The 18,412-nt window shown below is 33.0% G+C and overlaps 1 protein-coding gene across 50 annotated transcripts in view; it reads left to right on the top strand.

Annotated features, from left to right (window-relative positions):
* The window catches only part of hspg2 (heparan sulfate proteoglycan 2), a 187,124-nt gene extending 170,618 nt beyond the window's left edge, over positions 1–16,506 (top strand). For 26 of the 50 annotated variants that reach the window (XM_087307235.1, XM_087307215.1, XM_087307206.1 and 23 more), the window contains 9 exons: positions 762–884; positions 2,959–3,015; positions 6,447–6,522; positions 8,073–8,151; positions 8,523–8,570; positions 10,346–10,416; positions 10,573–10,656; positions 10,744–10,847; positions 12,704–16,506. In XM_087307235.1, the coding sequence (XP_087163361.1) occupies positions 762–884; positions 2,959–3,015; positions 6,447–6,522; positions 8,073–8,151; positions 8,523–8,570; positions 10,346–10,416; positions 10,573–10,656; positions 10,744–10,847; positions 12,704–12,876 (815 nt within the window). In that variant the 3' untranslated portion in view covers positions 12,877–16,506. The remainder of the gene's footprint in view (positions 1–761; positions 885–2,958; positions 3,016–6,446; positions 6,523–8,072; positions 8,152–8,522; positions 8,571–10,345; positions 10,417–10,572; positions 10,657–10,743; positions 10,848–12,703) is intronic. The other 24 variants (XM_087307240.1, XM_087307231.1, XM_087307230.1 and 21 more) reach the window with 3 other exon arrangements.
* The last annotated feature ends 1,906 nt before the right edge of the window (positions 16,507–18,412 follow it).

The raw sequence follows: 18,412 nt of genomic DNA, 5'->3' as shown, positions 1-18,412 counted from the left end.
TATAAAAGAAACAATTTGAAAATATAGCCAATTAAATGCTAATTCTATTGCTGTTTTATATTAATTGACCACAAAAAAACTGCACACATGGATTTATATAGTTTATTTATAAAGGTTATTAGTTATAATTATTATAAAATTAAAACCATGAAACTAATATATTTTTTGTTTATTGATATAAAATAATTATTAAAAAACATTTATCGTTAAAGGTTGAAACAAATCTCAGCATTATATTTTTATTTGCCTAGAACCTATTGCTCATTTGAATTGAATTTATTTTAACTTAAAATTAAAATACCTAATAATAAATAGAATGTGAACTAGAAATGAATAGAAATATAGATACTTAAAATACACACACACACAAAACTACTAAAATATATATTTTTAGAACAGAATCACTATAACTTTTTTTCCAAACTATATTAAAGCATCTGTGGATACTTAATAATAATAAATTATTACTAATATTTTAATGGGGAAAATAATTGATGACAGGATAGTTTAATGTATAAAATGTAGTTTGCTATATTTTAATATTGTTAGTTTAGCACTACTGTTTACTAGTTTAGTCTAATTAAAAAAATGATAAAAGCTTGTTTACTTTTCTTTACTTAAAAGTTTGAAGGGAAGTTTATTTGTTTCCTTTGAAAGGCTTTGAAAATCCTCAATACATCATTTTCTTTTATTCTAAGAATTAATGGTTTAGTTTAGATTTATAGTATAGTATCTATAATTTCCTGCTTGGTGTTTGTCAGGTGACCGTTGTGAAATAGTGAAGGAGTCCTGTCGACACTCGTCCCAGTGCCAGAATGGAGGCAGCTGTGTGAACAACCACTGTGTGTGTCCTGCAGGATATTCAGGCCGACACTGTGAGAAAGGTCAGTTCACAACTTTATCATGCTTTACAAATGGTTTGTGACTTTATTGTATGTTTCTATTCCTTTGTACGCAGTTTTCAGCTTTTTCTATCTATTCATTAACTTTATTATTAAGGACTTGAAGCTTGATAAGGTGAGAATGGTGCCAGTTAATAAATCTCACAAAAATAGGGTCATTTTTGGAAGAAACATGCCCGAAGATGATAGCTGAATAAGCTTAAAGAGTTAATGCACATTTCCATTCTTATTAGCCATGACAAAACATCAAACAGATACAGTTATACATTTATTCTACAACCCAAATAGGCGGTTACAAAGTATATTACTCTGTAAGCTAATAATGACATTTCTTACCATTTATTTTTGTATTAACCATAACAAAAAATCCATTAGAGACCGTTAAATATATATTTTATGATCCAAATAGCCAGTTACAGAGTATATTACTCTGTAACATACTAATGAAATTTCTTCCCAATTTAAAATAAGAATCGTCATTTAGAGTGTTAATTTTTAAAACAACACAGTACCAAGGAGAGCAATGTCTCAAACAGAGTTAAGAAATCATTAGTTGGTGAACCCAGTTTTCAAGAAGACCAATTTTTTCCATTGCCGTGTACAGTATATGTCTACTTTTCATTGTAAGTTTAGCCAGTTTGATAGTTTTTTTTTTTTTAAAGAAAAACAGTTTAATAGTTTTTCGCCCAAAATGGACTATTATTTTACTCACCCTTAACTTGTTATAAGCCTGCTTGAGTCTCTTAAAAACCCAAAAGAACCTATTTTTAAAATGTTGGAAACATTGACATCATTAGTATTTGTGTTTCCTATTATAGAAGTCAATGGTTACCGGTTCCTAACATTCTTCAAAATATGTACCTTTGTGTTTAACAGTAAAAAGGCTCATAAAGGTTTCGAAAGAACTTTAAGTGCAAATATTCTGAAAAAAAATTATTTATTTATTAATTAATAAAACAGTATTTATTCTTATTTATTTAACTATTCCTTCGAGATATGGGTTTCTGCAATAATTCCAATTAAGCGCGAGTTTTTTCTTTATTTTTAGTTGAATTATACTTTAATATCTTACATATTGTTTTACTTTATTTTTTAAAATAGTTTCAATAATATAAGCACCAGTTTTACTTTGAGTTATTTCAATAACTGTATATATATACAGTAGTATTTTAGTTTACGACATTTCATCTATTATTTATACTTTAATAGTTTTCAGGGTATCTGCAGGGTCTTAAAATGTCTTAAATTTCAAAACAAAATTTTAGACCTACAGAAGTCTTAAATCCACTAAAAACATTGTGTTGCAGGTCTTACATAATTTTAAATGGGTCTTAATTTTCATATGTCCATGTAAAGCTATACCCTATCGGGCCAACACCTATAATCACTAACAATATATTTCAAGTCTTAAGAAACTTTTATTTATTAACTGTCTTTATTTATTAATAATGTTTGATTATCTTCGTTACAATAACATTTGTTTTTAATGCTTTTTAAAAAAGTTTTATCCTGACCATTCAAAAATTTTTAGCATTTAGCCTTGTGCAAGTCTGAAATTAAATTTATTTTGATTTTAAAATGGTCTTTAAAAGGTCTTAAAAAGTCTTAAATGTGACCTGATCAAGCCTGTAGAAACCCTGAGTTTTACTTTTAGTTAACAATAACATCCGCTCTATACTTCTGTTTTACATTTAAATAACCTTAAATTACATCATTTCAGAAGTATGGAGACAAACACACAGCTACCTAAACCCAATATTCCTACAATATGAATTTAAACTGCCTTATTATCCCTAATACTAATATATTGGTCCCAGTTTGCCTCATTTATCATTTTCCAGAATTCACTCTCTTTCTCTAAGGAAATAAAAGCATTTCTCTGTAGTTCCATTGCGTTGTACCGAACCGCAGCTGTAAGTGATTCATCATAAAGCACCATACTGTAGGAAACTAACTATCCATTCTCAATAACCCGCCATGGCTTCATCGGTAGCGTTTTAGCGGGTGAAAGAGGCCACGTGTGACTGAATCTCACCGCTGTATCCCACACACACAGGGCAGGAGTCCAGCTTCAGCGAGGCCATGTGGAGTTTGGAGGGTAGTGGGGGAAATGGTACAGTATGAATTACAGTCTGCCTGACTCGCTCGTCACTAACAAGAGGAGAACATCTTCCTCCTCCTCAGGGCCCCGCAGCCCGCCTAACACCCACCGATACAAACTACTGCTGTGCCAAAATGATGAAGAAGAAAACAGGAAGACGTGCATTTCAGGGGTCTGTTTACTGAGCTTTTATAAGCAGAAGCAAACTAATATTTATTTATCGTTGTTGATTAAATTTAATTTGTAGGAGATCTTGATTATGAATGTATCTTAATAAAAGTTACTCAACATCTTTATAGCAAGATTTCGCTTCTGGGAAAAGAGCGTACAAAAATACTGTTTTCAGACATTATTGACAATTAGTTTTGTTTGTTTGTTTGTTTTAAGCTTTAAATTTCAACGAATTGTGCCTAATTTAATTTTTTTGACAATTATATTTATAACTTTACACCTAATTTAAAAAATAACTTTTACAATTACAGTTGAATTATTAGCCCCCCTGTTTTCAACACATTTCATAAGCCTATTAGTTTTAATAACTCATTTCCAATAACTGATTTATTTTATCTTTGCCCTGACGACAGTAAATAATATTTTACTAGATATTTTTCAAAACACTTCTATACAGCTTAAAGTGACATTTAAATGGTAGGTTAGGGTAATTATTTAAGTTGTATTAAAATGGTTTTTAAAAAATAATAACTGCTTTTATTTTAGCCAAAATAAAACAAATAAGACTTACTCCAGATGAAAAAAAATATCATACATACTGTTAAAAAAAAAAAAAATCCTTGCTCTGTTAAACGTCATTTGGGAAATCTCTCTCTCTCTCTCTCTCTCTCTCTCTCTCTCTCTCTCTCTCTCTCTCTCTCTCTCTCTCTCTCTCTCTCTCTCTCTCTCTCTTTATATATATATATATATATATATATATATATATATATATATATATATAATATGTGTAACGAATATGTATAACTGAATCTCACTGTATTAATAATTATTAATCAAATAAATTACTTTTTAAAATATAATATAAATGTAAAACTAAAATGCAAAAAAAAAAAATTTAACAAATAAATTCTACTTTGATAGTTATAAGTCACTTTGATAGTTATAAGTCTGAACCACACTGTTCCAGTTACTATGACCATTTATGTGAAGCTGCTTTGACACAATCTACATTGTAAAAGCGCTATACAAATAATGCTGAATTGAATTGAACTTTAAAAAAATATCTTACAAGCCTAAAACATTTTAGGGATTTTAGTTGTTCTTGTTCAAAGGTTTAATCTCCATAAAAGTGAGCTTTTTCTTTTATTTCTTGATAGGGTAAATGAGGGTAAACTTAACTTTGCTTGTTATATGCATGAATATGAAAACAGTTTTAAGGATGTTGAGTTATTTTTACCTGAAAACTATTAATATTGATGTACTTTTTTCAAATGTATTTGATATTGAAATACTTGGGGTCAGTAAGATATTCTCTCAAAGAATCAAATTGATAAGTCTTTTAAAGTTTACTTTAAAACATTGATCAAATTATTTATGGAGTGAATTATTTTTGATGTATTGGAGAATGAGTTCAACAATACAATGCAAATAGTGACTATTAAAAGAATAAAATACATTTTAAAATGTTTTAATATCTATAAACAATGTAATGACTTTTTGTTCCATATTAATCATCAAAAACAATTCTACTTTGATGGGCATAAGACTTTTCAAAATGCAATATCTTTCCGACCCCAAAACTTTTGATTGATTTTGAATATTTAAGGGATGTTTGACATCTCTAAAAGTGTAAACACTAAATAAAATAAAAACAATTTAGAAAAGAGTTTTGATATTGGAGCCTCGTAAATAGATCCCTGAAATAATGCGCTGTGGAAATGAATGATCTGCACTTATAATTGCTTACTGTGTCCTTACTGTGAAGTTTTAAGTGTTACGTTGAAGGGGAATTTTATGTCTTCATTTGCAATTTTGTCAAAAGTGATCAGACACATAAAATTCTCCTGAAGCGTCCTGTCCGGTCAGTCACTCAACCTCTCGCTGCAGTTTTAATTCGACATCTGATCTCTATCGCATAAAACCTCCTTTCTCTTTTGCGAAACAATCAACATCCTATTTTCCGCACTGCCATTTTCACATACAGCAGCGTCCGTTAAAACAAAATGTGCTCACACTGTCAACAAACACGTTTTTTTGGTTACTAACCACCGAACGTCCTTCACTTGTACACTTGAGCTGACCCGACAGGTGAGTTTTACGACTGGAAACCCTCAGCATGAAGCACTTGGTGGTAAGCACTTGTTTGTAATTGCCCGACGTTTATTACATGGTTCAAGAGAATGCTTAATTTGAGCGGAATGTGCAATGTTGTACAAATGGGAATGTTACCTTAAGAGCAATGTCTATTTGCGTTCATTATCTTGTGGAGATAAATGAAATGCGTGTTGGATTTTAATGTTTTTGAATTGCTCTTGATGGATTGTTGATTTCTCACAATGCAACAAGCCTGTTCTTTGGGGTCATGCATTTGAATCACTTCTAAATCTGATGAATCGATATCAATGTATGGAGGACGAAACCTGCTAAAACAATAAATAAATAAATAAATACGCAAATAAATAAATGAATAAATAAATACACAAATTCCTGTATCAATAAAAAAATAAATACACAAATTCCTGTATAAATAAAAATAATAATAATAAATACGCTAATTAATGAATAAATGAATGAATAAATACACATATTCCTTTATGAACAAACTGTAAATAAATAAATATGCAAATAAATGAATAAATAAACACTCAAATTCCTGTATAAATAAAAAATAAATACGCAAATAAATGAATGAATAAATACACATATTCCTGCATAAATAAAACTGTAAATAAATAAATGTGCATATAAATGAATAAATAAATGCTCAAATTCCTGCATAAATAAAGCAGTAAATAAATAAATATGCAAATAAATAAATAATTATATACACTAATTACTGGATAAATCAAACAATAAATAAAACAAATAAATAAATACTCAAATTCCTGCATAAATAAAACAATAAATAAATAAATTTGCAAATAAAAAATTAATGAATCAATAAATACAATAAATACATAAATTCCTGAATAAATAAAATAGTAAATTAATAAAAATGCAAGTAAATTAATAAATATATACACAAATACCTGCATAAATAAAAGAATACATTTTTATTTATTATTAAGAATTTACATTTTTTTAATTTATATTTATTTATTTATCGTTTTGGCAGGTTTCGTCCTCCATATCAATGCTTTGTATTCGGGTGTCAGTGCTGTTTATATTCCACTCATTTTTTATTTTTTATTTTTTTGTTTGTTTCGTGACAGTCCACAGGGTGGCACTATAATACAGAGAGTTGGCATTTAATTTTGGTTTCTGTTTTGCAGACTCTCCTATCGAATATTCCGCATATTTCCATGACAATGGATATCTGGCACTTCCAAAACCTATGTTCCCACGAAGGTGAGGGCACACTCTTTGCACACTCGTTCTAAAACTTTCATATTCATGTTTTTTGTGTGTTCTTTTTTCAAAAAAAATGTCACAATCAGAAACCATGCTCAACAAATGCAACAATGCATATAAACTAATCCATTGTGTGGGATGGGCACTACTAAATGAAGTCTTCAAACATTGTTTTGTTCATATCTCTGTTTCAAAAAAGAAAAGGAAACATTGTGTCCATCCTATTGTTAGGTTTTGTGATTCGATACTTTGCTTGAGATACTGTGACCACATAGTAAAAAACACAAATTTCTTGATAAAAGTTAGTTATGGACAGGGGTGGACCTAGTGATCTGGGTGCCCAAAGCAATATATTTGTGATTAGATTGCAGCACGGAAGGAACGTTCCACTATTCATGGGGACCCTTGCTTTTGAAAAGAAAGAATTAAGGTTTAAATCTTAATAGTTCTAGACAGATTTTACAGCATATAAATGTACAAAAAAATAGTATATGATTAAAATAGGCTTCTTAGCATTGGTCGGGGCCCCGTAATTCCATAAGTGACTGCTTATCTCACATATTGGTTAAGTCCGCCCTGTGAAAAGTGAAAGGTCAAGGACCTTTGCTGCTGTACCATGGCAGAAGCAGGGACTATGTTATCATGTAGCACCTGAAAATATTCCCCAGCTAGGTAAAGTCTAGATCGCATACCCGGCCGACCGGAAGTGCAATATGCACATTAATATAGCAGCATTTTTTATAACATTGTATAACAATAATTAATATTTTTACGTTACTATGACAGTTGGGGTGGGGGTAGACGTTAAAAAATACAATTTATTAAATATTGTAATAGATAGCATAAGTAATACTCTGTACAACTACTGTTTTTACATTACTGTGACGGTTAAGTTTAGGATTAAGGTGGTGGTAGACGCTGATAAAAATACAATAAATGGGAAATTTAATAAATTACATAAATTAGGGGGGGGGGGGATACAGGGGCACCTCAGCAAATGAGGGTAAAGGGGCAGTGGCTCTGGCCACCCCCCTGTGCGTGGCCCTGTGATCTAGCAACAACCCCCCAGCTAGGTACTGTAGGTATGTGTAATATCATTATGCCTGCTTCAGCTATATCAGGCTACGAAATGGCAGCTTTTTCAAAATCTGTCAGTCTTAGTATAGGATGTAATTAAAAAAGAGCCAAACTATAAATAGGAACATTATCAAGACTCCTGTTTTGAAAAATTTTTTTTTGGTTTGTTTTTGTTTTTTGAGTGAGACGCTAATGGTCTAATCTGATTCAATTATTAATGCTATGATAGGCTAATCTAAAAATGCTCCCACCAGATCCATAGATGGACTAATTGGATTCAAAAATGGTCAAACTCCAGGGGACTTGTAAAATGAGCCTATTTCCAATAAAATAAAATAGCCTATTTCCAATAAAATAGAGTGTTCCTTTAACTTTTAACTTTGAACTTAAATGGATGCTGTCAAGTTTAGCAATAAAATGTGTGTTTGGATATTTTCTGGTTGCATTAATGACTGTTTGACTTGTTGCAGTGCTCCTGACTCTCCAGAGACCATTGAGTTAGAGATCAACACTGCCTCAAAGGACGGCCTCATCCTGTGGCAGGGAGTGGTATGTTTGTACAAATGTGTGCCCTTGTCTTCCCATGACACACACATTTAGAGTCCAAGATAACTATTTTTAGGCACAAATATGTCTGTACAGTATACTGTAAAATGTCCTGTTCAGTGCATATCTTTTAAATCTGCTTATAAATGTTTATTTTGGACACTTCATATACACTCGCATTTTGATCATGCGTAACTGATATGGAACTGACATGTTTTACATTTCATATTCAGCCTCAATTCACTAAACTGAGTCAAATGAGTTTGCTTGGAGCTGGATTGTTGATCGATATGCATTTGTTCCTCACACTCACCCTTTTTTTTTTTTGGCTGCACTGCATGTTTGCCTGCCTAACTCACCTTCATCCTCCTCAGGAGTCTGCAGGTGCTCTAAACCTCCATAAGAAGCATGCTAATATAAAGGTATTCACTCTTCACAAGCAGAAAACGATGGAAAACACAAAATTATGTCTGCATTAGCATGATCATATCATTATCATCTCAGTATGCAGTAGCATTATACATGTACAGTATGTACAGTACGTTTGAAGTTTTTTTGCATGTATTTTGCTTGATTTCAAAGGTTTTTTTAGGCTCATGTTTGCATTTTCATCACTTGTTTTCCACTTGTTCAGTCAATACACTTGTAACTCTTCAGGCATTTATCACATTCACTTGGCACTTTTCACAAATAGGGAACAAAACAGGTTATTTGGCCCTCAGACAATTTTAATTGTTACCTTCAGACTAAATGTGAGACAAATTAAAAATACCTACTAGGCTGCTTTGCATATGTAATAGCTCCGTTTCCATCCACCAATTTAATGCTCATTTGCGCATAAGTTTTGAAAATGTGCATAAATAATATATGCGCATAACTGAGTAGAATAAACTTTTTATACAATAAGATGCACATAAACTAGAATGGAAACAATTTTACCAAACAAATTCCAGTATGCGCATTAAAAAGTCATGTGATTTTGTTATTAGAGATTATAATGTGTGTGAATAAACAAACCAGCAGGCTGAGCACATTGTAAAACATCTGAAATCTTGTTTTGGTCATTCTAAAGTGCCTTAACAGTTTCAGTATTAGTGTTGTTATATTATTATTTACCTCCAGAATCAAACGTGTCTGTCCTCTGTGTCTCACGCCTTCAAACATCACCGCACCATCACTGCGTTTCACGTCTGCAAGCCATTTTTTTAAATAGAGAAAAGATTGATGCAGCTTCTCCTACCACAGCAAATTCTGTTTTTACTGTTGATATTTGGCGCCAGTTAATCAGGAAGTGACTATTTTGTTCTTTTTGAGTTGTTGGATGGAAACGCTGCTTTGTTTGCACATCTTTTATGCGATAATCCAATGTTGCGCTTAAAGTTATTTCGCATTTTTGTATGGAAACATAGATAGTGATCCTTCTAATAACAACAAACATGAAGGTTGTGCATTTAAATACATAATAGTACTACAAAGTGTACCTTAAACTTACAGGAACCAGTTCTAGCATTTCCAATTTTATTTTTATTTTTAAAGAATAATTTCTGGATAATTTGTTTGTAGTACATTGTCACAATTTTGATCAATTAATCAAAAATATTACATGAACTTTGTTCAAATTGATATTTTAATCAAGATATATTACCTACAAATGTTTAGGCTCATCAATGGATGGAATTGATTGATTGATTGATTGATTGATTGATTGATTGATTGATTGATTGATTGATTGATTAATTGATTAAATTGAAAAATACTTCAAGTTTGCAGAAAACTGATCAAAAGTGACAATTAATACATTTATTATTTGTAATTATTTTATAATCATTTTAATCAAATGATTAACAGATTTCACTTTTCACATGATCAATATGCAACATTAATGAACAACAGACTTTATTTTATAAACATCTGTTTTTATAAGCAGACCGTTTAAAAGAATAAAAAAATCATATTGACTTTTCTTTGTATTATATACTGTTTATTTTACAGCTTGTTTGTCATAGTCAAGATGTTTGAATGTTTGATTTATTTTTTTTTTATAATTACTGTGGGATTAATTCAAGAATAGAAGTACTGCTATACACACACATGATGTATATCTAACATGCTGTCATGTCTGTGTTTTTCATCCATATTTCCTAGTAAAATTCTGATTTCCCCTTCAAATTTTCAGTAAAAATATCATATTTTACAGGAACTTGGAGATCAAGGCAAGGGAAAGGACTTTATAAGTCTCGGTTTAAAAAATGGACATCTTGTGTTTAGGTGCGTAATGGATCTCTTTTGCACACTAATAAACCACATGTGCGTAAGATACTATATATGACGGCATCTAGAATGATCTGGTTAAAATCATTGCATCTCTGTTTCAGTGTCTGGATCAATGTTTTGTCCTGATGTGCTGTTGTTTTTCTCTGATAGTTATCAGCTGGGCAGTGGAGAAGCTCAGATCGTGTCCGGAGAGCCTGTCAATGACAGACAGTGGCACAAGATCACTGCAGTCCGGTAAAGACTTACCACTCCAGTCAATTCATACATAGTAAAAGGCCATGGGAAAAATAATTGAGAGTGTTCATTATGTGTCTTGAACAGAACCGGTAAGCATGGCTATCTTCAGATTGATGGAGGATCTGTCCAACGAGGACAATCACAAGGCAAAAGCATCATGGTGAATACCAAGGGCAACATATACCTGGGTAAGTACATATAAGGATCCGTTCACAAAAAGACAACTGTATTTGTTTTCACATCAGCCAACAATAACGATCTATTAAACTGCAAATTCAAAGTAGATCAATTGGAAGTAAATGAGGTTTTCAGCAATGCTGCTTGTTTTTTTAAAATGTGCTAATCGTTTTAATAAATTGTCTGGGGAGGGTTTATGTTCATCACATAGAAAAAATGTTCTGAAGGTGAATCATTAATATTGTTCATCTATATCGTTATTCTTTCAGTTGGATTATTTAGAACTTCATAGTTACACTATTTGTTATCATTCTTGATGTCCTAGTTTTGCAGTAGGTATTGTTTTCTTGAAGTTGTAATGAAAATGTGTGCATTTTGTTGTGAAGTATGTGGAATAAATTCTACTACAATATATTTTTAATGAATAAAAATATACATTAACCACTGTTTTTTTAAAGTACAAAGTTTTTAAAAGAATGTATAAAATATTTATAATTGATATAAATGCTGTTCTTTAAAACGTTATTTTTTTAACAAAGGATCATGAGCAGGTTTTGACATTTATTTAAAATGATCTTGTAAAAAGGCATTATGTGACATTCATTAGAGTATGATGCAGAAAATATAGCATTTTTTAAATATTAAAATCAAAAGTGCAAATTGTTGTAATACTTAAAGGGATAGTTCACACAAAAAATTCAATTGTATCATCATATTCTCACCATTGACTTCAGTAAGAGTTTTATTTTGTTCTGTTGAACCCAAGAGAGATATATTTAAGAATGTTGTAACCATTGACTTCCATAGTATTGCTTTTTCTTTCAATGAATGTCAATGGCTACTACTGTTTTTTTTTTAATACTTAATAAAAAAAATAAAAAATAAAAAAAATAAAAAAAATAAATATATATATATAAATTTTCATTTCTGGGTAAGCTGGGTATACTTTTAACAGTACTACTGTTTGTAAAACCCGCCTTAAAGTTAGACCCCCCCCCCCCCCCCCCCAAATAATACATATAGAAATTACTTAAAGTCATTGTAGGGGGACCAACTGTTTCAACCCAAAAATGATCAGTTTGTCAGATGAAAAAAGTCAGAGATTCAAAAAGAAAGTTTACTGAAAATGGTTTGCAGCACATCTCTCATAAAGTCCGTAGGCAGCTCTCACATGGCGTCATTAACTGTGTCATATATATAGGCGTTTTAACCTGATTAGTTAAAACCCAGATAGACTTGGAAAACATCCATGTGCGCACAAGTGTGTGTGCACTATTATGAACAGTATCTTCCAATGATTACTTAGGCATCACATGCAAAAGTCAGATAGCCACTAAGCTATTTAGAGCTGACCCCAGACCTGTAATACTCATGGATACCACATGCATAAAAGATACAGACACAAATTACAACGTTTCTTACTCGAGACTGTTTTGTGTACAATCTTGTTAAAAACTGGTACAATCAACATCCAAACTGTGAGTTAACAGTACATACAAAGGAATTTACTTTAAAAGATTCAACAAAAAATGACTCAAGAAACAACTCAGGAAAAAGTTGTTTCTAATTCTTCAGGTCTACTCAAGAGGTCTCCGTGACCTCTGACCTGACTTGGTAGATCATGAGAAAACAAATAATTTGGCTTACAGAAAAAGCAATGACACTCATATTATTTCAGATTTACTCTGAAGTGGGATGACACTAAGGTCATAATATAATCTAGGCCCTCAAACATTTTACTTTATTAATAATCATAAAGACATACGTGTTACTCCATCCTGGAGCAGACATCCATGAGAAAAACTGTGCCATCATCATCAACAACATTTTAATCTAAATTCAGACTAATTACATGTATTTCCTGTAGGTGGAGCTCCAGACATGCAAGCTTTGACCGGAGGGAAGTATTCATCAGGCATGACAGGCTGTGTGAAGAACCTGTCGCTGATGAACGCTCGACCAGGAGAACAGCCAGCGCGACCCATAGACCTGCAGGTTCACGCAGAAGAGGGCATCAATGTAGAGCGCTGCTTAACATAAGCACAGTACTAAAACACTACCAGAGACTACAGAAAAGAAAAACCCTCATCCACAGTCACACTGAGAATCCTGCATTTCTCAGACACTCACAGGACGACAGTCACACTTTAAGAGACACACTCTGACATGTGTTTCTTAACGTTTCACCGCAACCAAAAACACACACAGGAAAGAAAGAAAGGATTTTTTGCTCTGTTCTGCGTTAAACCAAAAAGAGAAAGAGGAAAATTAACGATATTAACAAGTCTTCAACTTTTCAGTGTATGCTCAATGAAGGACTTATTAACACGGAAGCTCAGTTTATATACTCCGAACAGAAGCTTTTTAGCCATGACAAGAAAAGAGAAAGAAATAATAGTTATAATGATAAACATGATGAGCCTTCTATGGTGGGTCAGATCCTATGGAATCGGAGATGTTTTACAGCACTGAATTTTTATTTATAAGCATATTAATCTATCTATATATATTATATTTGTGGGGGAAATGCAAAGCTAACAATAACCTGCTCATTTGTTGATTCTAGGCTCTATTGCGTGTCTGAGGTTTAGTACTGAGCTGTGTTCATACTTGAAGACTCTGCTGCCTTCTTTTACTCTGTATGAGGGCCGATGGGGGCGAGCATGCTGAAGGCTAAAATATACTTCTGTTTTTATTCATACGCTAGCATGTGCGCAAAGTTGAACACACACAGCCTTTCCAAGCAAACACACAAGCTCAATGTTTGCATGATTGAATATTCAGTATTGTCTGCACTTTTTCTTCACTCTAGAAATTATGAAATGTCTTCATACTTTTTCTTGTTTAGTTTTTCCTGACTGTGAATTAATGGTCCGGTTTAGTAATGTCATCTTGTGGACAAACAAAGTAGTGCAAAAATATTTAAAACACGTGAGATTTGCTTACCTTGTATTGTTTGGGTAAAAAATGAGCACAAAATTCACTTCACACGCAGTTCATACGCATACTCAGCGTACATGTAAAAACTGAAGTATATTTTGGGTTTATGAAAGGTGATCGGGGTCAAAAGTTTTATACATTTTTCTTTTTTTAAATTTGATCATTTCATTGCTTCAGTTTGATGATGTTAGTGTGGCGGTATTGAACATATATATATATATATATATATATATATATATATATATATATATATATATATATATATATATATATAATATCACTGAAATCACATACCAAATATCATCGCAACATCTAATATTTACATACCTGTTTACCATCACAAAATACTTTGTGAATAAACATGACATCTGATGTTGTATCATCACATATGCATATTTTTAATTCAGGGGCTTTTTAAATGACAATGTTTTTAACTAAAAATGAGCATGTTTTATGCCTGTTTGTTTACATGATAACTTAAGTTACAAGCTTTTATGGTGACTGAAAACACATAAATCACGCAAACTGGACGTTTTTAAAAACGCAGCCATTTTCATGTCAGTGTAAACACCTGCAAATGGGAGTTTTTGAAAACAATGACGCAGTTAGAGTGTGTATTAAGTGTTTAGGGTGATTAAGATTAAAAGCTAGCACAAAAACACACAACAGTGATATGCTTTCTTCACCCCAGACGTGGAATGCACAAATAAATCGCTCTATTCTCGCATAAATAGACGCATGAACATTTTGAGTTTGCTCGCTTAATTCGTGTCAAATTCGCTTCATTCGCTCACCAAATTCACTCACAATATATGTTGATTGTTGTCATGGGCAGGGCATCATGTTCCCATTGACTCTAGCTTCATTGCTAAATGGCTAACATGGATTTTATCGAGAGAATAGCTGTGTTTATGTGCTTTAGGAAGGCTGATACACAGCGTCGATTCGCTTGGCGCTGTGTCTGAGTCTACTAGATCCATTCAGAGGTGCACCCAGCTCTGTGAGTTCATCAACTCCTCCAGAAACTGTACCAGGATGATGGAAGCTTTCAGCGGTGCTTCCGACTGAGCCAAGCACAGTTTTATGAACTGTTGTCCCGTGTCGGCAAAGAGAATTTTCCACAAAAACACCAACAGCAGGCATTATGTCATAATTACGTCCCTACACTAAAAGGTTCCTGATTAGTTCACAAGGTGCGAATGTCCGCTGAAGTTAAGATTTTCCAAATCGATATACACGTTAAGTGCATGAAACGTGCAAAACGCTCAACTCACACTGCTTCATTCACGGAAATCGCATCATTCACGTAAAACACACCGTAGGATGTCTATTCGTATCTTTGTATTGACTTAACATGTAAATCACTCGCGCTTGAGGCTTCATCCGCGTCTGGTGTGAACAGAACCCTGGTAGTGTTGTTGTTCAAGTGCTTCCTAATGACTCATCAGCAAAATGTCGATTTACTTTACATTACAACCAATAGCAGAGACATGTCATATACACATACCCACCCACACACATCCGTGCAGATATGCCTTCGACTGCACAACGTCACTTTCCTACAGGTACTGTTTACTAAAAAGCTCCAAAATCCAGCATACAGTGGTTTTGATTGTTTTGAAAACATTGTCCTATAAATGTGAAACTTTAAAACGGAAGGGAACATGGATAGTCTAATGGATGTTCATTGGCGCAATCAGTTTTATGGTGTTTCAAGACGTTTTGGCCTCAATCACCTTCCATACTAATTGGCTTTCTGTGAGGTCACAGCAAAGAAGACATCAAGATGCATCTCAGGTGAAGATTGTTGCTAAAGATACAAATTGGGAGATCATACACTGTGTAGACTGTGTATGTTTAATATGTTATACCTTCCATGCTTGGTAACATTGTGTCTGGTATCAAAAATGAAACATGGTGCTAAATTCAGACATGACAAAAGCAACAAAACAAGCGCATAACTACAGCTTTGGTGTTTTGTAATATTTCTCCTCTGGATGGGTCTCGTTTGTTGTAATTAAAGCCACAGCTTTACAATAAAGTAAAATATTGTTTACTGATTACAATCCCTCAAGCCAAAGTGCGGAGAAGTAAAGTTTATTTTAGTAAATTGTAGATTTTTCTTTAATTGGTGATGTTTTTTCTTCATGAGAGGACTAGAATTATTGTTACGTTTCAAGTAGTGGATCTCAGATATTCGGTAAAAATCACATTGCAGTTTCAAATGTTGTTTAAAATGTCTTTTATGTGTTGTCTATTGCTCACAGTTTTGTTGTTAACAGCCTCACTAACACATTATTGTGCATGATGTATTTGTGTAAATGGATTTACTGAGGTGTCATTTCATTCATATTCTGGAGGAGTCTTACATGGTGTGCAATGAACAAAAAGACTTCATGGAAATTATGGCATCCCTTCAGGGTGATTTGCTCAATAGTTGAGTACAGGAAATGACTGGGTGATAATGAGATGGTCCGAAATGAAGGAATGAAAGAACAAACTGGTAGATCAAACAGAATAGATGAACTGCTTAGTGAAAGATCTCTTTTATTAGTGCTGTGACTTAGAGCTGTAATGAACATGCTCGCCCGCATGGGCCAGACAAGGGTCAGAGGTCACTTTGGCTCCTGTGTGTCTTTTTCACTGTTTTATATGACTAAGCCTTGTTTGTTAATTTTCTTTTAAACAAAAAAGGAGCATTACTGCTTAATTAAAGTTGCTTCACCTTTATTATTTTATGATTCTGTCTTTTGTCATCATTGATTTGCAAGCCTGAAAAAGGCTTCAAAGCATATTGTTTTTCGCATTGTCAACTGCTATACTTATTCTGTGTGTTTTTGTTTTCATATTGAGATTTTAGAGGACATCAAGACTGAGGAAGCAGAGGAATCCAGTTGTAATTTTAGGGTGTGTCTAGTCTGCTCATTTACCCTAGTAGCAATACATGACTTTTTGACTTCAGTGTTTGGCAGGTTGGAAGCCATTTTCATGTCAGTAATGATTGTAGGATTTTTCTTGAAAGATGAGTAAAGGTTCTAATGTAAACATATCTCTGATGTTATTTTTGAGGCTCATTGTTCTCAGTGTTGTTGTAACATTGTAAAGGTGTGGTTGCAAACGTGTGCACAAAAGCAGGGTAATTGTTAAAAGTGTAGTCATGTATGAAGCACTAATCAAACAAAAGTCATTTACAGCTTTCCGTGGTCAGCATGACTGAAACCAAGCTGAATGTGAGTGAAATCTGATATGGTAAAAACGTAGTATAACAGCAAAACAATATTACTTTGGAGGTGAATTAATAGAGTGGAGGAACTGCGACATCAAATTGTATGCAAAAACCTGGAAGCGAGTTTATTTTAGGAGTTCCCAAAGTCAATGGGTTTTATGAATGGGATCTTGGTTAAATCGCTAAAATAGGCTTAGTTGTTAACACAAACCTCTCCCTAAATCTTCTACAAACTTCTAAATAAATACTTTCGTTTTATTATTTATTTTATAACATTGTGGAAACAGTTTTTTGTGAGATTTTTATGTAGCCTTTTTTTTCGTAAACTTAAAGTGAACCATCCAAAATATTTATTTTATTAAGTTAAAATATATATTACAACGTGTATAAATGTTATAAGTAAAATAAACTTGCACTTTGGTGTTTGTAGTGATTCATTGTTGTATAAAAAAAAATCAAAATTGTATGAAAGGAAACCTCAATCAACATAATTTGGATATAATCATGTAAATCTGCATAGAGTAATTCACTTTTTACCACATGGTAAGACCGAGCCATCATGTAACTCAACAAGGTACATTAAGCATTTTTCCATGCTTACATAAACTTGCGAAATACAAATTGCGAATTAAACTTTGTTAATTTGGAAGGTAACATAACGTAAGGGTTTAATACTTGTTACGGTGTTTGCAGTTTAAAAGAAAAACATTTTTAACCAGTTGGCAGTTAGCCATTTGTATGTATTAACTTGTATTATTTAACATTTATATTGGATTTGATTAGATCAAATCCTGATTAAGGCAACTGCTGTTTTATAACCGAACAAAACTGTCGACGGATGGCCAGTATACATAATGTGAACTGTGCCTGCTGACAGTTAAATAAGGCTGAAATTGTATTATCCATCCATCTATTCTTGACTTTATCTAGGTTGTGAGAGCAGCAGTGTTGGTAGGATAGGGAGAGGGAAGTCTGGGGTTACACTTCCCTCTCTCTATACATTTTTGAATTTGGCCAACGATTACGTAAAAACAATAATCGGGATTATTGAATCTCGGTGAAACTATTATCCTGCACCCTTTCCATCAGTCCGTATTAGTTTCTTTGCAAAGCCCGATTTCAGTCTAGATTTATAGGTCCCCACTAATGTAGAGCAATTCTACACCCTTGGACTCCATACTCCAAAGGACATCCTGCCAGCAGCTAGCTCTCTGCAACTCTCACATGGTTGCCCACTGAAGCTAAGCAGGTCTGCATCCTGTCAGTACCTGGATGGGAGACCACATGGGAAAGCTAGATTGCTGCTGGAAGTGGTGTTAATGAGACCAATAGGGGGCGCCCAACCTGTGATCTGTGTGGGTCCTAATGCCCCAGTATAGTGTTGGAGACTCTATACTACTCAGTGAGCGC

Source organism: Danio rerio, chromosome 23 (genome assembly GCF_052040795.2).
Source record: "Danio rerio strain M-AB ecotype USA chromosome 23, GRCz13ab, whole genome shotgun sequence".
Classification (NCBI taxonomy): Eukaryota; Metazoa; Chordata; class Actinopteri; order Cypriniformes; family Danionidae; genus Danio; species Danio rerio.
The sequence above is the reverse complement of the archived record's forward strand: the minus strand, read 5'-3'. Positions and strand labels throughout refer to the sequence as shown.